At 40.3% G+C, this 13,505-nt stretch overlaps 1 protein-coding gene across 1 annotated transcript; it reads right to left on the bottom strand.

Annotated features, from left to right (window-relative positions):
• Positions 1-7,389: 7,389 nt before the first annotated feature.
• On the bottom strand, positions 7,390-13,247 carry PTH (parathyroid hormone). The gene is made up of 3 exons (XM_043972208.1): positions 13,217-13,247; positions 7,862-7,952; positions 7,390-7,684 (listed from the first exon to the last, which is right to left on the bottom strand). The coding sequence occupies exons 2-3, from the start codon at positions 7,945-7,947 to the stop codon at positions 7,390-7,392; spliced, it is 381 nt and encodes a 126-aa protein (XP_043828143.1). The 5' UTR covers positions 7,948-7,952; positions 13,217-13,247.
• Between the last annotated feature and the right edge of the window lie 258 nt (positions 13,248-13,505).

Raw genomic sequence — 13,505 nt, 5'->3', positions numbered from 1 at the left:
CTGTAGGTGTTTAGTAAACAATTGTTGAATTTGAATAGAGACCCCTGAGCTTAAAGCCCACATCCCGGTGAAGGATGTGCACGACCTTTCCACAGAGATGCCAAAGGTAATTTTCTGTGGAGGGGAAGGATCCCTCCTTACCTATGAGACATCTGTGACCTACTAGTCTTATCCCTTTAAGGATTATACCTTCCAGGATTCCCTTGAAGTTGGGGCTGGCCAAAGCATTCTGAGCTGCCCAGTTAAAAGGGTTATTCAGCAGGAGAATCTGGCAGTAACAACTTGCTCAAAGATCTAGGTACTGCTAAACTGGACTGTGCTTGACTCTTCCTTCCCTTCTCTGAACCCTGCTGGTCCTTTCTGATTTACCATACTTCTGAAATAACATGATTTACCTGTAGTGAAATAAAAACCAGAGGGAATTTTAAGAATCTATTTGTGCCTGCTTTGACTACTGTTGGATTATCAAGTCAGAATTAAAAATAACTCCCAAAGAGAGGCTGTCTCAACCAGGCTTGTCCTAGTTGAAACACTTTGCAGTTAAAATGTTCGCTGCTTAGAATTTTCTCATTGCAGGCCTAGCTTTTAAACTCCCCCAACCTAAAGAGCCATGATCATACCTTGGACTTTGTCTTCACTTGAAACTTCTCAACCTCCAAAATCTTTTTGGTTTTTTTTTTTTTACCAATAGCATTTTATTTTTCTCCCAATTCCATGTAGAGATAGTTTTCAGTAATCTTTTTTTTTTTTTTGGTAAGGCAATTGGGGTTAAGTGACTTGCCTAGGGTCACACAGCTAGTAAGTGTCAAGTGTCTGAGGCTGGATTTGAATTCACATCCTCCTGAATCCAGGGCCAGTGTTTTATCCACTGCTCTACCTACCTTCCCCCCCTCCCCCACTTTCAAGACTACCTCAAGTACCAACTTCTACAGGAATTCTATCTTGATTCCCCCAATTACTAATACCCTTCCTCTCCTAAATACATTAGTTTTCTTAAACTGCCTAGTAATTATGCCCCTGAGATTTGTTCTATATACATTTGCACTGTTGTCTCTTCTGTTTGATTGTAAGCTTCTTAATAAGAGGGAGTGATTCTTTGTATTTGTATCTCTATTCATTTAGAACAATTCTGGGCATGTAATAGTTACTTAATAAATGTTTGTTGATTGATATACTACTATAGAGACTATGTAAATCTCAGACTGCCTACAGTCTGTGATCATGTAATAGAGAAGCATGGCCCTAAGCAGCTGCTTAAGCTGATAGCTTCACTAGGACTGGTCAAGTAATTGAACGCCTGCTCCATGGAAATGCTACGTATAATAGCCTAACATAGGACTTTCCATGTAGTAGGTGCTTAATAAATGCTTTTTTAAATTGCTGAAACTTGCAGCCTCAAGTGGTGACAAAGCTCTTGAGTGCTTCCCCAAGCAGATTAAAATATAATTGTTTGTTTTAGTGAGGCAATTGTGGTTAAGTGACTTGCCCAGGGTCACACAGCTAGTAAGTGTTAAGTGTCTGAGGCCGGATTTGAACTCAGGTACTCCTGACTCCAGGGCCGGTGCTCTATCCACTGCGCCACCTAGCTGCTCCCCTGTTTTGTTTTTTAAAGCCAATGTAGAATGGTGAGGTAGCATACTAGATAGAGTGCTGGGCCTAGAGTCAGGAGGACTCATCTTTCTAAGTTCAAATCTGGACTCAGACACTTAACTAACTGTGAGACCCTGAGCAAGTATTCGGTTTCCTCATCTGTAAAATGAGCAGCAGAAGGAAATGGTAAACCTCTCCAGTCTCGTTGCCTAGAAAACCCCAAATGGGGTCATGACGAATAGAATAAGACTCAACAAGAAGGCAATAGGGATTGAGAGAGATCCATTTCTATTAAAGTCTGATACCACTGGTTTACCTGAAGCCTTTTCAAATTCTTTCCTTCCTGTCTCACTCCTGAGCAAGAGACCTAGGATCCCACTTAACTGATAGCTTCATTAGGACTGGTCTATATCCTATTCACTTTTGTTTTGATTCTATTCACTTTTTAAAATATTTCCCACAGCACCTAGTAGAGCAGCAGGTAGTCCATAAAATGAATTGATACATGCATGCATGAATGAATGAATGAATGAATGAAGCTCCTTCACTTCACTTCCCTTTTAAGGACCTAACTGTGATGTGAAGGGGAGTCTGGATTCCTAAAAGTTATGCTCTGAAAGTAAAGCTTAAGCTTTTGAAGGTATGAAAATCTCAGGTCCCTTCCATCTCTATATTTGTGACCTTAAGGAGGGCAGACTGATGACCAATTGTGAGTGCCAAGAACTAGTTAAGTTAATGCATTAATAAGCCAATCAACCGACCAGTCTATGAGTATTTATGAAGCATTTTCAATGTGCCCATATTAAGGATACAGAGGAAGAAATAAAACAATTCCTGCTCTCACAGAACTTACATTCTACCAAGGTAGGTAACATGTGCATATGCAAATATGCACAAAGAATCCAAAATTAAGTTAAAAACAATATCTAAAGGGGCTGCTAGGTGACCCAGTAGATAGAATGCTGGGCCTGGAGTCAGGAAGACCCGAGTTCAAATCCAACCTCAGATACTTAACTACCTACGTGACCCTAGGCAAATCACTTCATTTTGTTTGCCTCCATTTCCTCTCCTGTAAAAGGAGCTGGAGAAAGAAATGGCAAAACTCCAAATGGGATCACAAAAAGTTGAACACAACTGAAAAAAAGACTGAACAACAAGAACATCTACATCCAGATTGGCTACAGAATGAAGAATTTTTCATTCTCAGAGACTCCTCCAAGTCCTAGAGGGATTGAGGTCTTTTTGTGTGGAGAGAACACCTACACTCACCATCACATATCCCTGAAATAGAAGGAAGCATGTACAATTCAGTTACCATTTTGTGTAAGCCATGAAACAAGCCCTCCATCTAGTGACCAAAAGGGTATATAAGTTTTGAAACTAAAAAAGCTCGTGGGTGTGATCAGTATTTTGCAATTCCATTTTGTGGAGCCTGGTTTCCAGAATATATTAAAGGGATATCCAAAACTGGCACACACACACACACACACACACACACACACACACACACACACACACACACTCTATTCTAAGAGAAGACTTAATCATCTTCAAGTGGCAGAAACTAATGAAATCTTCCCCAACACACTCCACCTAGACTGACTGAAGTCCCCTTAACAACTATTTCACCAGAAACAAGCTCATCAATGCAGATGAATCTGCAACCCTTCTATAAAGCACAGTGAAATCCTAGGAAACCACTAAAGCCCAGAATGCCTAAACCCTAGCACTACTTAACCTCTTAGGAACTCAACATGTATTAAGTACCTCCTCTCTAAGTAGCCTGTTGCACATTGGCAAAGCCTTGGACTCACACAGGCCTTATTCTGGTCATTCTTTACATAACCAGCCCAGTTTCACTAAGATCCAAGATGCCATTGGCTCCCTCCCTGGTGGTGTACAAAAGCATACATTTTAAAATTACAGAATCTCAGAAATTGAAGGGATCTCAGAGGTTATCAAATTGAGCCTGTAGTTAAGGAATCTTCTCTGCCGTGTCCCATTAAGCTGCCATGAAGCCTCTACTTGAATACCTCCAATGATGGTGAGCTCACTCTCTCTGGAACAGCCCATCTCACTATTAGATAAATAAATATAATAATGAAAACAACAGTTAATATTTATGTTGGGGCAGCTAGGTGGCACAGTGGATAGAGCACCAGCCCTGGAGTCAGGAGTACCTGAGTTCAAATCTGGCCTCAGACACCTAACACTTACTAGCTGTGTGACCCTGGGCAAGTCACTTAACCCCAATTGCCTCACTAAAAAATTAAAAAATAAAATAAAAATAAAACATTTATGTAGCACTCATTTGATCCTCACAACAACCCTGGGAGATATGTACTATTATTATCTCCCTTTTACAGATGAGGAAACTGAGGTAAACAGAAGTTAAGTGACTTGCCCAGGGTCATACAGCTAGTAAGTGTCTGAGGCTGGATCTGAATTCATCTTCCTGACTCCAGGTTCAGTGCTCTCTCCACTGTGTCACCTAGCTCCCTCTATGGTCTTTTTTTTGGGGGGGGGGGCAGGGCAATGAGGGTTAAGTGACTTGCCCAGGGTCATGCAGCTAGTAAGTGTCAAATGTCTGAGGTCGAATTTGAACTCAGGTCCTCCTGAATCCAGGGCTGGTACTTTATCCACTGTGCCCCCCCCCAAGTTCTAATTGTTAATTCAATAAAATTCAGCAGGTATTCATTAAGTGGTTATAATGCACAGGGGCTCTCTAGGCACTGACACTTGACAATTCAACTCCTGCCGATTGAACCCAGTTCTTCCCTCTGGGGTCGAGCAGAATAAGAGTGTAACAGTAACAGCTCACATTTCCACATTGCTTGATGGTTTACAAAGCACTTTGCTTCCAATAGTCTGGTGAGGGAGATAGTAGAGGAATCCCCATTTTACAGATGAGGCAAGTGAGGTGTAATGATTGGAATGACGCCACCTGCTGGAGACTTACTGTAGAAGAGTTCCTCCCATGAAGTGAAGGTCTTTGAGGGCAAGACCAGGAGTCTTTTCTTTGGCATCAGGAAGTGACGCCAGCTAGTCAGAGGAGGAAGGAAGAGACTGGCGCTCGGTCTCACTCTCTTTCCTTTGGACTCTGGTGGAGAGCGGAGCTAGAAATGTACTCTCCCTTTAATAGATAGGAATCTAGGCCTTTCTCTCTCTTTACCAAATTCTTATTCTCCTTAATAAATGCTTAAAAGTTTAACTCTTGCTAAAGCTTATAATTTATTGGCGACCACTCACTAGATATTTTAGACAGACTAGCTAGAATTTTAGCCCTTAACAGAGGAAAGTGAGTTACCCAAGGTAGGAGACTGATTGTAAGTGCCAGGGCCCAGATTCCAGCCCAGGTTGTGCAGGTCATGTGCAAAATTCAGTGCCCTTTCCATTAAACCGTACCACACCCACTAGCCCAATGCCTCCTCTATTGCACATCTCTTCACACAGGAGGATGGAGACAATGTTGCCCCAGGTCTTCTCTTTTGCAAACTAAGGCTCCAGATTCCTTCCACCAATCCTGCCTAGTATGAGATGGTTTCTGAGCCTCCTCTCAGCATCCTGTATGGCTCTCATTCATCTCCATGCCTTAGCTGGTTCCTAAACACATGCTGAGTTAACTTCCAGGTCATCCTTGACCCCTCAGTTCCCCTTAGAGGCTTAGGAGGCTTCTTTCTTCCTTTGAGAGGACTAAGAGAGAGCTTAACATGTTGTCCTGTAGGCGACCACCTTCTCTAGACTGCAGGAGACATTTCCTTCCCCAGCGACTGGAGTCCAGGACAGAAGCACGGTCGATACGTGGGAAAGGACCTAAAGAGCACATAGCCAACCGGCCTCATTTTACACATGAGGACACTGCGGTCCTGAGACTGACTTCACCCCTGGCTGGTCTGGTGTGCATGTGCTTTGTTTGCTCTGGTGTCCGTGTGACAAATGGGCATGACGATAATTCCTGCCTGTCTAAGGCCGGGTGCTCAAGCCCTGGCTCCCTATCTCTTTAATGCTGCACAAGTCTCTAGGCCTTGGTTTGCTCAGAAAGTGGGGGTTCCCAACTCAGAGGGTTTTGAGGAAAGTATTCTACAGATTTTAAAGTGTTATGTAAATGCATGATTACTGAGAGATTACCCTTAGGAAATGTGAAGAGGAACAAGGAAAACATTTTTTTTAAAAAACGGAAACTGTGATTTCCTTGGGACAGGGAATGAGGAGCTAACTCCCTCTCCTAATGCTTCTAGTCCCAGAGAGTTACCTGGGCACTGAGAGGTTAAACACAGTACAGGGTCCACACAGCCAGCATGTATCTGAGGTGAAGCATGAACCCAGACTGGCCTACTCTGAGGCCAACTTTTTTTGGGGGAGTGGGGGGCAAGGCAATGAAGGTTAAGTGACTTGCCCAAGGTCACACAGCTAGTAAGTGTCAAGTGCTTGAGGAGGAATTTGAACTCAGGTCCTCCTGAATCCCGGGCCAGGGATTTATCCACTGTGCCATCTAGCTGCCCCTTCTGAGGCCAGTTTTCTATAGATTACATCACACTGCCTTCTGATGTAGGGCATAAAAATATGACTAAGGACAGAACATGGATTTTCATTGGCATAGAAAATTCCCAGATGAGGAACCTTCCAGATGAGGAAACTGAAGTAAAATTTAAGTGACTTGCCCAGGGTCACACAGTCAGTATGTGTCAGAGACAAGACTTGAACCCAGGTCCTATTTGCTTAGAGGCCTACTCTCATTCCACTGTGTCATTCAATTCTTCTTAATATAAATAGCTTGTCGTTGTTCAGTCATTTCAGTCATGTCCAGTTCTTTCTTGGCAGAGACACCAGAATAGTTTGCTATTTCCTTCTCCAGCTCATTTTACAGATGAGGAAACTGAGCCAAACAAGGTTACTTGCCTGGGGTTACATAGTTAGTAAGTGTCTGAATCTGACTTTGAAATCAGGAAGATGAGTCTTCCCAACTCCAAACTCTATCCTCTGCTCTATCTAGTTGTTCTAATATGTGTGTGTGTGTATATATATGTATATGTATATATATACACACATATACATATATTTATGTGTATAATTTTAATTTAGATATAAACTAATATATATAATTTTAATATGTTACAATAACAGTTAAACATGTTTTAAATTCATATATTAAAATAAAAATATGAAATGTATTAATTTTTCCCTTATGTGATTTTAACTGTAGTGCTCAATTTAAAATAAGTCAGATGGGTATAGTAGAAAGGAATTACAGTAGGAATTAAGAGACCCAAGATCTAGTTCCAACTTAGCCACTAACTTGTTGTATGACATTGGGGAAACCACCCCAGTTCTCTTGGTCTCAGTTTTCTTCAGTGTACAGGGAGGTGATTGGACTAGGTGACCTCCAGGGGCCTTTTCAGCCCTGTCATTTTATGACATTAGTCATAACTCCACATACTCATGAATGATTACAAATACTAAGCTTCGTGTTTGACATTACCATTGGCAGGATTTTATCTGGCCTTGTAAGGTAGAACAGAGGTTCAAAAGTGCAATTTTATTCCTTTATAAGTTGTGCACAAACATACATTCAAAAGAATAGAAATAGGATTATTGAAAGTGCTCTTTAAAGGAATACAGATTGATAGGATCAATACAGGCAATAAGTGAACTAACTGTGAGGATGAGCATTTGCACGTAGCTGGTTGGGGCTAGGACAAGCAGTGGACCTTGGTCTTTTCAACAGAGCCAGAACAATCAGCATCATGAACAGTCATGACACAGGGACCTGGGACATAATGACCCAACCTCGTGTTGAACCTATTCTAGGTAGGGATTGACTTTGGACAGTATGTCCATGTCAGCCTTGTCAGTCTTCCCAAATGTCTTCTCTCCTGGAGCTAGTTGGTGATCCTGGTTTGCAACCAGACTGGTGTCTGCCCTCTTTCGGAGCCGAACCTCTGCAGGGGCCACAAGGGACTTGGGATCCCCTTTGGGGACGGTACTGGGAGGCATTACTTCATCAAGCTTCCTTTTCAACCAATCCAACCTGGCTTTCGAGGTCAGGAACTCAGCCAAATTATGCATCAGTTGCATTTCAGTCACAGTTCTCTTCCTGGGGATGAAGGGAATAGAAGGTGTGAGTACAAAAGGGTGGCGAGCAAGAGAAAGGTGGAAGGAAAGAGAGAGCACAAATTATTTGTTTCACTCACTCTTTCCCATTTTCCAGAATGAAATGAAAGACAACTGTTGTCCCATTGGCCAACAGGTCAAAACAGGCTACGATACTTACTTAATTGATTTTCCATCAGCATTTGTAAGAAAACCAATTACATACAAGATCACGATGGCTCTTGCCAAATTTCTTGCAGAAACCATCTTCACTAAGAAGAAAGGAAGAAAGAGAACATTTAAAACTTGAGCAATTTCAAATCAATTTTTAAAAAAATGTATCCTATGTATTTGCATAATTTATATCAAATTCTTTGCCTTCTCAACAAGGCGGGGAGGGGGGAGGCAGAGAATTAGGAACTCAAAATTTTTTAAAAACCCCAAATGTTAATATTTGTTTTAACATGTAATTTAAAAATATTAAAATGTCAAAAAAAATTGATCCAGGTTAAAGATTTTTACACACACATATACAAACACATTCACAGTACACCTTTATCATGTATCCTAAAAATTAAGTCACCTGGAAATTTGAATTCTTCTTGAGTATACTGGTAGGATTTCCCAAATAAGTAGGAAAAGCAGGGTTGCCAGTGCACAGAGCAAGATTTGAGGAAAGCTTGCTTATGGTAACTCTATTTCCACTTGTTAACATTAGATTAAGTGGATATTTCTGGATATTTCACATGAACTCTGGAACTGTTCATGCCCTCTGACAATGATGATGATGATGACGACGATAGCTCTTTAAGGCTTGAAAACTACTTCACAAGTGTTATCTCATATTATCTTCACTACAACCCTACAAGGTAGGTGCTACTCATCCCCAATTTCTGATGGGGAAAGTGGGGCTGAAAATGGTTGTGACTTGCTTGGGGTCACATAGCTAATGAGTGTCTTAATGTGGGATTTGAATTTGTATTTCCCTGCTTCCAGGTCCAGCACTCCATGCATTCTACCACCTATCTGCCCTTAATTCCAAGATCCCCACTTTTGAAGGTAGACCCCCCTAAAAGAGAATAACCGTGAAGCTTAGGAATGAAGGCACCTGGAGGCAGCTAGGTGGCACAGTGGTTAAAGCAGCAGCCCTGGATTCAGGAGGACTGGACCAGAGTTGAAATCTGGCCTCAGACACTGAGCACTTACTAGCTGTGTGACCCTGGGCAAGTCACTTAACCTTCATTGCCCCACCCAAAAAAAAAAAAAAGAATGAAGGCACCTAGCAAGTTAATTTTTTTTCTTTTCTTTTTTTAAAATTTCTTTTTTTAATTTTTAAAAATTTATTTTTAATAATATCTTTTTCCCCAATAGCATGTAAAGACAATTTTTTAGCATTCATTTAAAAAAGTTTTGAATTCCAAATTTTCTCTTTCTCTTCTTCCTCTCTTCCCTCCCTGAGATGCTAAGCAATTTATATAGGTAATACATGTGCAATCATGCAAAACATATTTCCACATCAGTCATATTGTGAAAGAAGACATAGACCCAAAGGTAAAAAAAACCAGAATAAATGATTAAAGATTAATTAGAGATTAATTAACTTAGTCCTAAAGAATGAATGGATCAAAGAACAAATCATGGGAAAAATTAATACTTTCATTAAAGGTAACGAAAACAATGAGATAGTGCACCTACATTTTTGGGATACAGCCAAAGGATTGCTTAGAGAAAAATTTAATTTAAAAAAATTTTATTTTATTTAAAGTCCAAATATGCTTCCTCTCTTCTTTCTTTTCCTTCCTTCCTTTCCTTTTTTAATTTTTAGAATTTATTTTTTCCCAAATTAAATATAAAAACAAAATTTAACAGCAATTTTTACAACTCCATGTTCCAAATTCTCTTTCTCCCTCTCTCCCCACCCCTCCTTAAGAAATCAAGCAATTCAATATAATTTATACATGTGTAGTCTTACAAAACATTTCCACATTGGTTAGGTTGTAAAAGAAAACAGACAAAAAACTTTAGAAAAAGGAACTAACAAAAAAAAATATGCTTCAATCTGTATTCAGAAACCATCAGTTCTTTCTCTGTAGATGGATTGCATTTTTTCTAAGTCCTTAAGAGTTGTCTTGGATCATTGTATTGCTGAAAATAACTAAGTCATTCACAGCAGATCATCTTACAATATTGCTGTTATTTTATATACAGTACATTTCACTTTGCATCAGTTCACATATGTCTTTCCAGGTTTTTCTGATAGCATCCTGCTCATCATTTTTTATAGCACAAAAGTGTTCCATCATACTCTCGTCTGATAATTTGTTCAGCCATTCCCCAATTGATAGATGATCAAAAGACATGAAGTTTGCAGATGAAATCATCAAAGCTACCTATAGCCATGTGGGAGGAAAATGCTCTAACTCACTATTGATTGGAGATATTCAGGTCAAAACAATACCTATTGGATTGGATAATAGGAGAGCAGAGGAAAATGACAAATGTAGGGGATATGGGGAAAATAAGACATTAATACACTCTTGGTAAAATTGTAAACTGATTCAAACATTCTGTAGAGCAATTTGGAACTATGGCCAGAGGGCTATAAAAACATGCATACTTTTCGACCTATTAATACCACTACTAGTTTGGTATCCTAAAAGAGATTTTTAAAAGTTCAATTTTTCTTGGGTATACTGGTTGAGTTTGCTGTATAAGCAGGAAAAGCAGAGTTTCCAGTACACAGAGCAAGGTTTGAGGAGAGCTCACCTGTGATAACATAACATACAGAAGAAGGGTGGGAGGGAATAATTTTACAAGGATGCTCATAATGGGAGTTCTAACATAGTAAACAAGTGGGGACAACTTAAATACCCCAGACTAGAAGATTAAGTCAACAAACAAAGGAGGATGCTGGTACCATGAGAGATGACAGAACTAAGAAAAGGCATAGACATGGAACTTGAAGAAGATATGTGGGAGGCAGTGAGGTGGCGCAGTAGATAAAGCACCAGTCCTGAATTCAGGATAACCTGAGTTTATATCTGGCCTTAGACACTTGACACTTACTAGCTTACACTTGATACTTACTAGCTGTGTGACCCTGGGCAAGTCAGTTTATCCTCATTGTCCCATAAAAAAAGAAGAGAGAGAGAAAGAGAGAGAGAGAGAGAGAGAGAAAGAGAGAGAAGATACCTGAAATAAGGCAAAGTAAAACAGACAAAATGCAGCTCTCATCACATGAGTAACAAATGTCCAAAATGTGCACATGTAGCCACAGGCAATGATGTGAGGGGGACATAAAGACATAGAAAGAGATGTTCATAACATTGGTTTTTGTCATTTGTCCATAATTTTTTTGGTTTTGTTTTGGTTTTTGTTTTTTTGCCGGGCAATAAGGGTTAGGTGACTTGCCCAGGGTCACACAGCTAGTTAAGTGTCAAGTGTCTGAGGCTGGATTTTAACTCAGGTCCTCCTGAATCCAAGGCCAGTGCTTTATCCACTGCGCCACCTAGCTGCCCCTCATAATTTTTAAGACGCCCTGTATCATGTTGGGGATGACAGGTTGTCAGTGGGAGACATAGTGAGTAGCCAACACAAATGTTCTGCTTACAAACTGGGATTTCTAAGGTGCTTGAAACCTTTGTTTCTCCTAATAAGGCAAAATATCCTCCCAACTAATTTGCTAAGCACTCCCCTGCCCATCTGTGTCAGTTAACTGTAGCCTAACCTCTGTCCTAAGAATCACAAGTTCACAATTAACCTAACCTAATGAGATTTTATTGAACTAATGTTTAGTTTTCCTGAACCTCCCCTAAGAAGTATCTGTCAGGTGTTTTGTGCCAATGATTTGCAGTTGTTCAGTTGTTTCTAACTCTTTGTGACTGCATTTGGGGTTCTCTCAGCAAAGATACGAGTGGTTTGTCATTTCCTTCTCCAGCTCTTTTTACCAATGAGAAAACAGAAAAATAGGAGAAAGTGAGTTGCTCAGGCTCACACACCTAGTAAGTATCTGAGGCCAAAATTGAACTCAGGTTGTCCTGACTCCCACCATTCTATCCACTGTGCCACCTAGCTGACAATGACTAACCTTTGTGAAATAACTACTGGCATGTAAAGTCTGCACAGTCTTCTCACTTTAGCCTCACACTGACCCTTTGTGAAAGAAACCATAGAGCTAAACACAACTTATCTATGGACTAGAAACATAAGTTTTTGAGTCTCCATTTTTTCCCATTTGTTTTAATGACAAAAGCTGATCTTCCTTCCTATCCTTCCTCCATTGCTGATGACCTTTTCCCATCCAGGAGACTGTCTTTCCTGTATCCACATCATAAACATTTCAATGGCATGTATTCTATGTGAGCTTTTAAAATGCCTAGTTCTGTGCTGTTTGTTGAACACAGAAGGAGAATTCCTGAATGACCACCTTGGGAAGCATGGACTGTTCTGTCCATTTTAGTTCTATCCTGTCTTATAGAACATAAAGTTGTTGGTGGCTGAGCTCCACTAAAAGAGTCCTCCTGGATCATGGATGGCGGTAAGGAATTAATGGCCATGGCCATAAGGTTCCTGATCCTAGCTTTGCCATGGATTCCCTCACCCAGTGACCTCAGACCCTTCTGGCCACTTTGTTTCCCTGTTCCTCAAAAGATGATGGATTCTCATAGAAATGACATGAGTAGAACTAGAGAGAGGCTGTAACACATCTTTAAAATTTAAGGTGCTACTATTTTAAAAAGGTTGACACCTGGAAGAAATGATAGTAAAAACAAATGTCTCCAGGATTCAGGTTGTACTTGTGTAACACTAGTGTATAAATCAGTTTCTTAACACTGTATCAAGAACTCCTTGGACAGTTTGGGGAAGCCTAGGACCGTTTCTCAGGGAAAAAAAATGTTTTTAATTGCATAAAATAAAATCCATAGGATTCTAAAGAAGTCTAATTATGTTGAAATAAAATTATCTAAAGGTATTTACAAAAAAAGTCCACAGATTACAAATTAATCCCCCCTGCTAGAAATCAAGTTGCTTTTCCCTTCAAATTCAGCATTCTTTATGTGAGACTGACCAAATGGAGGGAAAGTGGTACAAATCTCTGCCTTCATTAACTTACGTCAGTTATTGAAACCAATATTCATGGGAATATTTCATTTTCTAATTTCAACCAAGGAATCAACATGTAGATTAATGCATTTCAAAAATATTCTAGCATCTCGAAAGACAAAATTTAATTGTTTTCAAAGGCTTCTTTTTGCTTTGCAATATTTTCTACTCGACTAGCTTCCACCTCAAGGTAGCATGCCAATAGAAAGAAATTGTGACACCTAAGAAATTGCCTGATAATCAAATCATTTAGGTGCTTGAACCCACAGAAAATAAATTCTACTTACCCAGGAATGTCTGAAGAAAAGTTCTTCCTTCAGAGGGCTTGGCTTAGCAGCTGATGCTGTGTTAATGCTGAGTAAACCTGAGGAGGCTGCTGAATTAAACTGCAGGACCCTTAAATGTGACTTTTATATATAGGTCTTCCACGCACCAAAAGAAGCCCTTTTATTGTTTCAGGTGATGTCACTCTCATTTCTCTTGGTCACAAACTGTAGGGGCTGGACACACCCACCCCCTCATCTGCCTATGTCCACCCTTCTCTAATTGAGCATTAAGAAAAAAGTGAGGTGGAGGGGGGTGGGGAAAAGGTCAGAGGGGAGAGGAAAGAATCCTAAAGAAAACTTTCCTGGACAACTCATATGAAGCCTGGGCTGGGCTGGGCTGGCAAATCCAAAGTTAGATTAGGAAAAGAGAGCCAGCAGGCCGGCAGGGATTCAGCA

Source organism: Dromiciops gliroides, chromosome 6 (assembly GCF_019393635.1).
Source record: "Dromiciops gliroides isolate mDroGli1 chromosome 6, mDroGli1.pri, whole genome shotgun sequence".
In the NCBI taxonomy this organism is placed as follows: Eukaryota; Metazoa; Chordata; class Mammalia; order Microbiotheria; family Microbiotheriidae; genus Dromiciops; species Dromiciops gliroides.
Note: the sequence above shows the minus strand (reverse complement) of the source record. Positions and strands in the feature narration are given on the sequence as shown.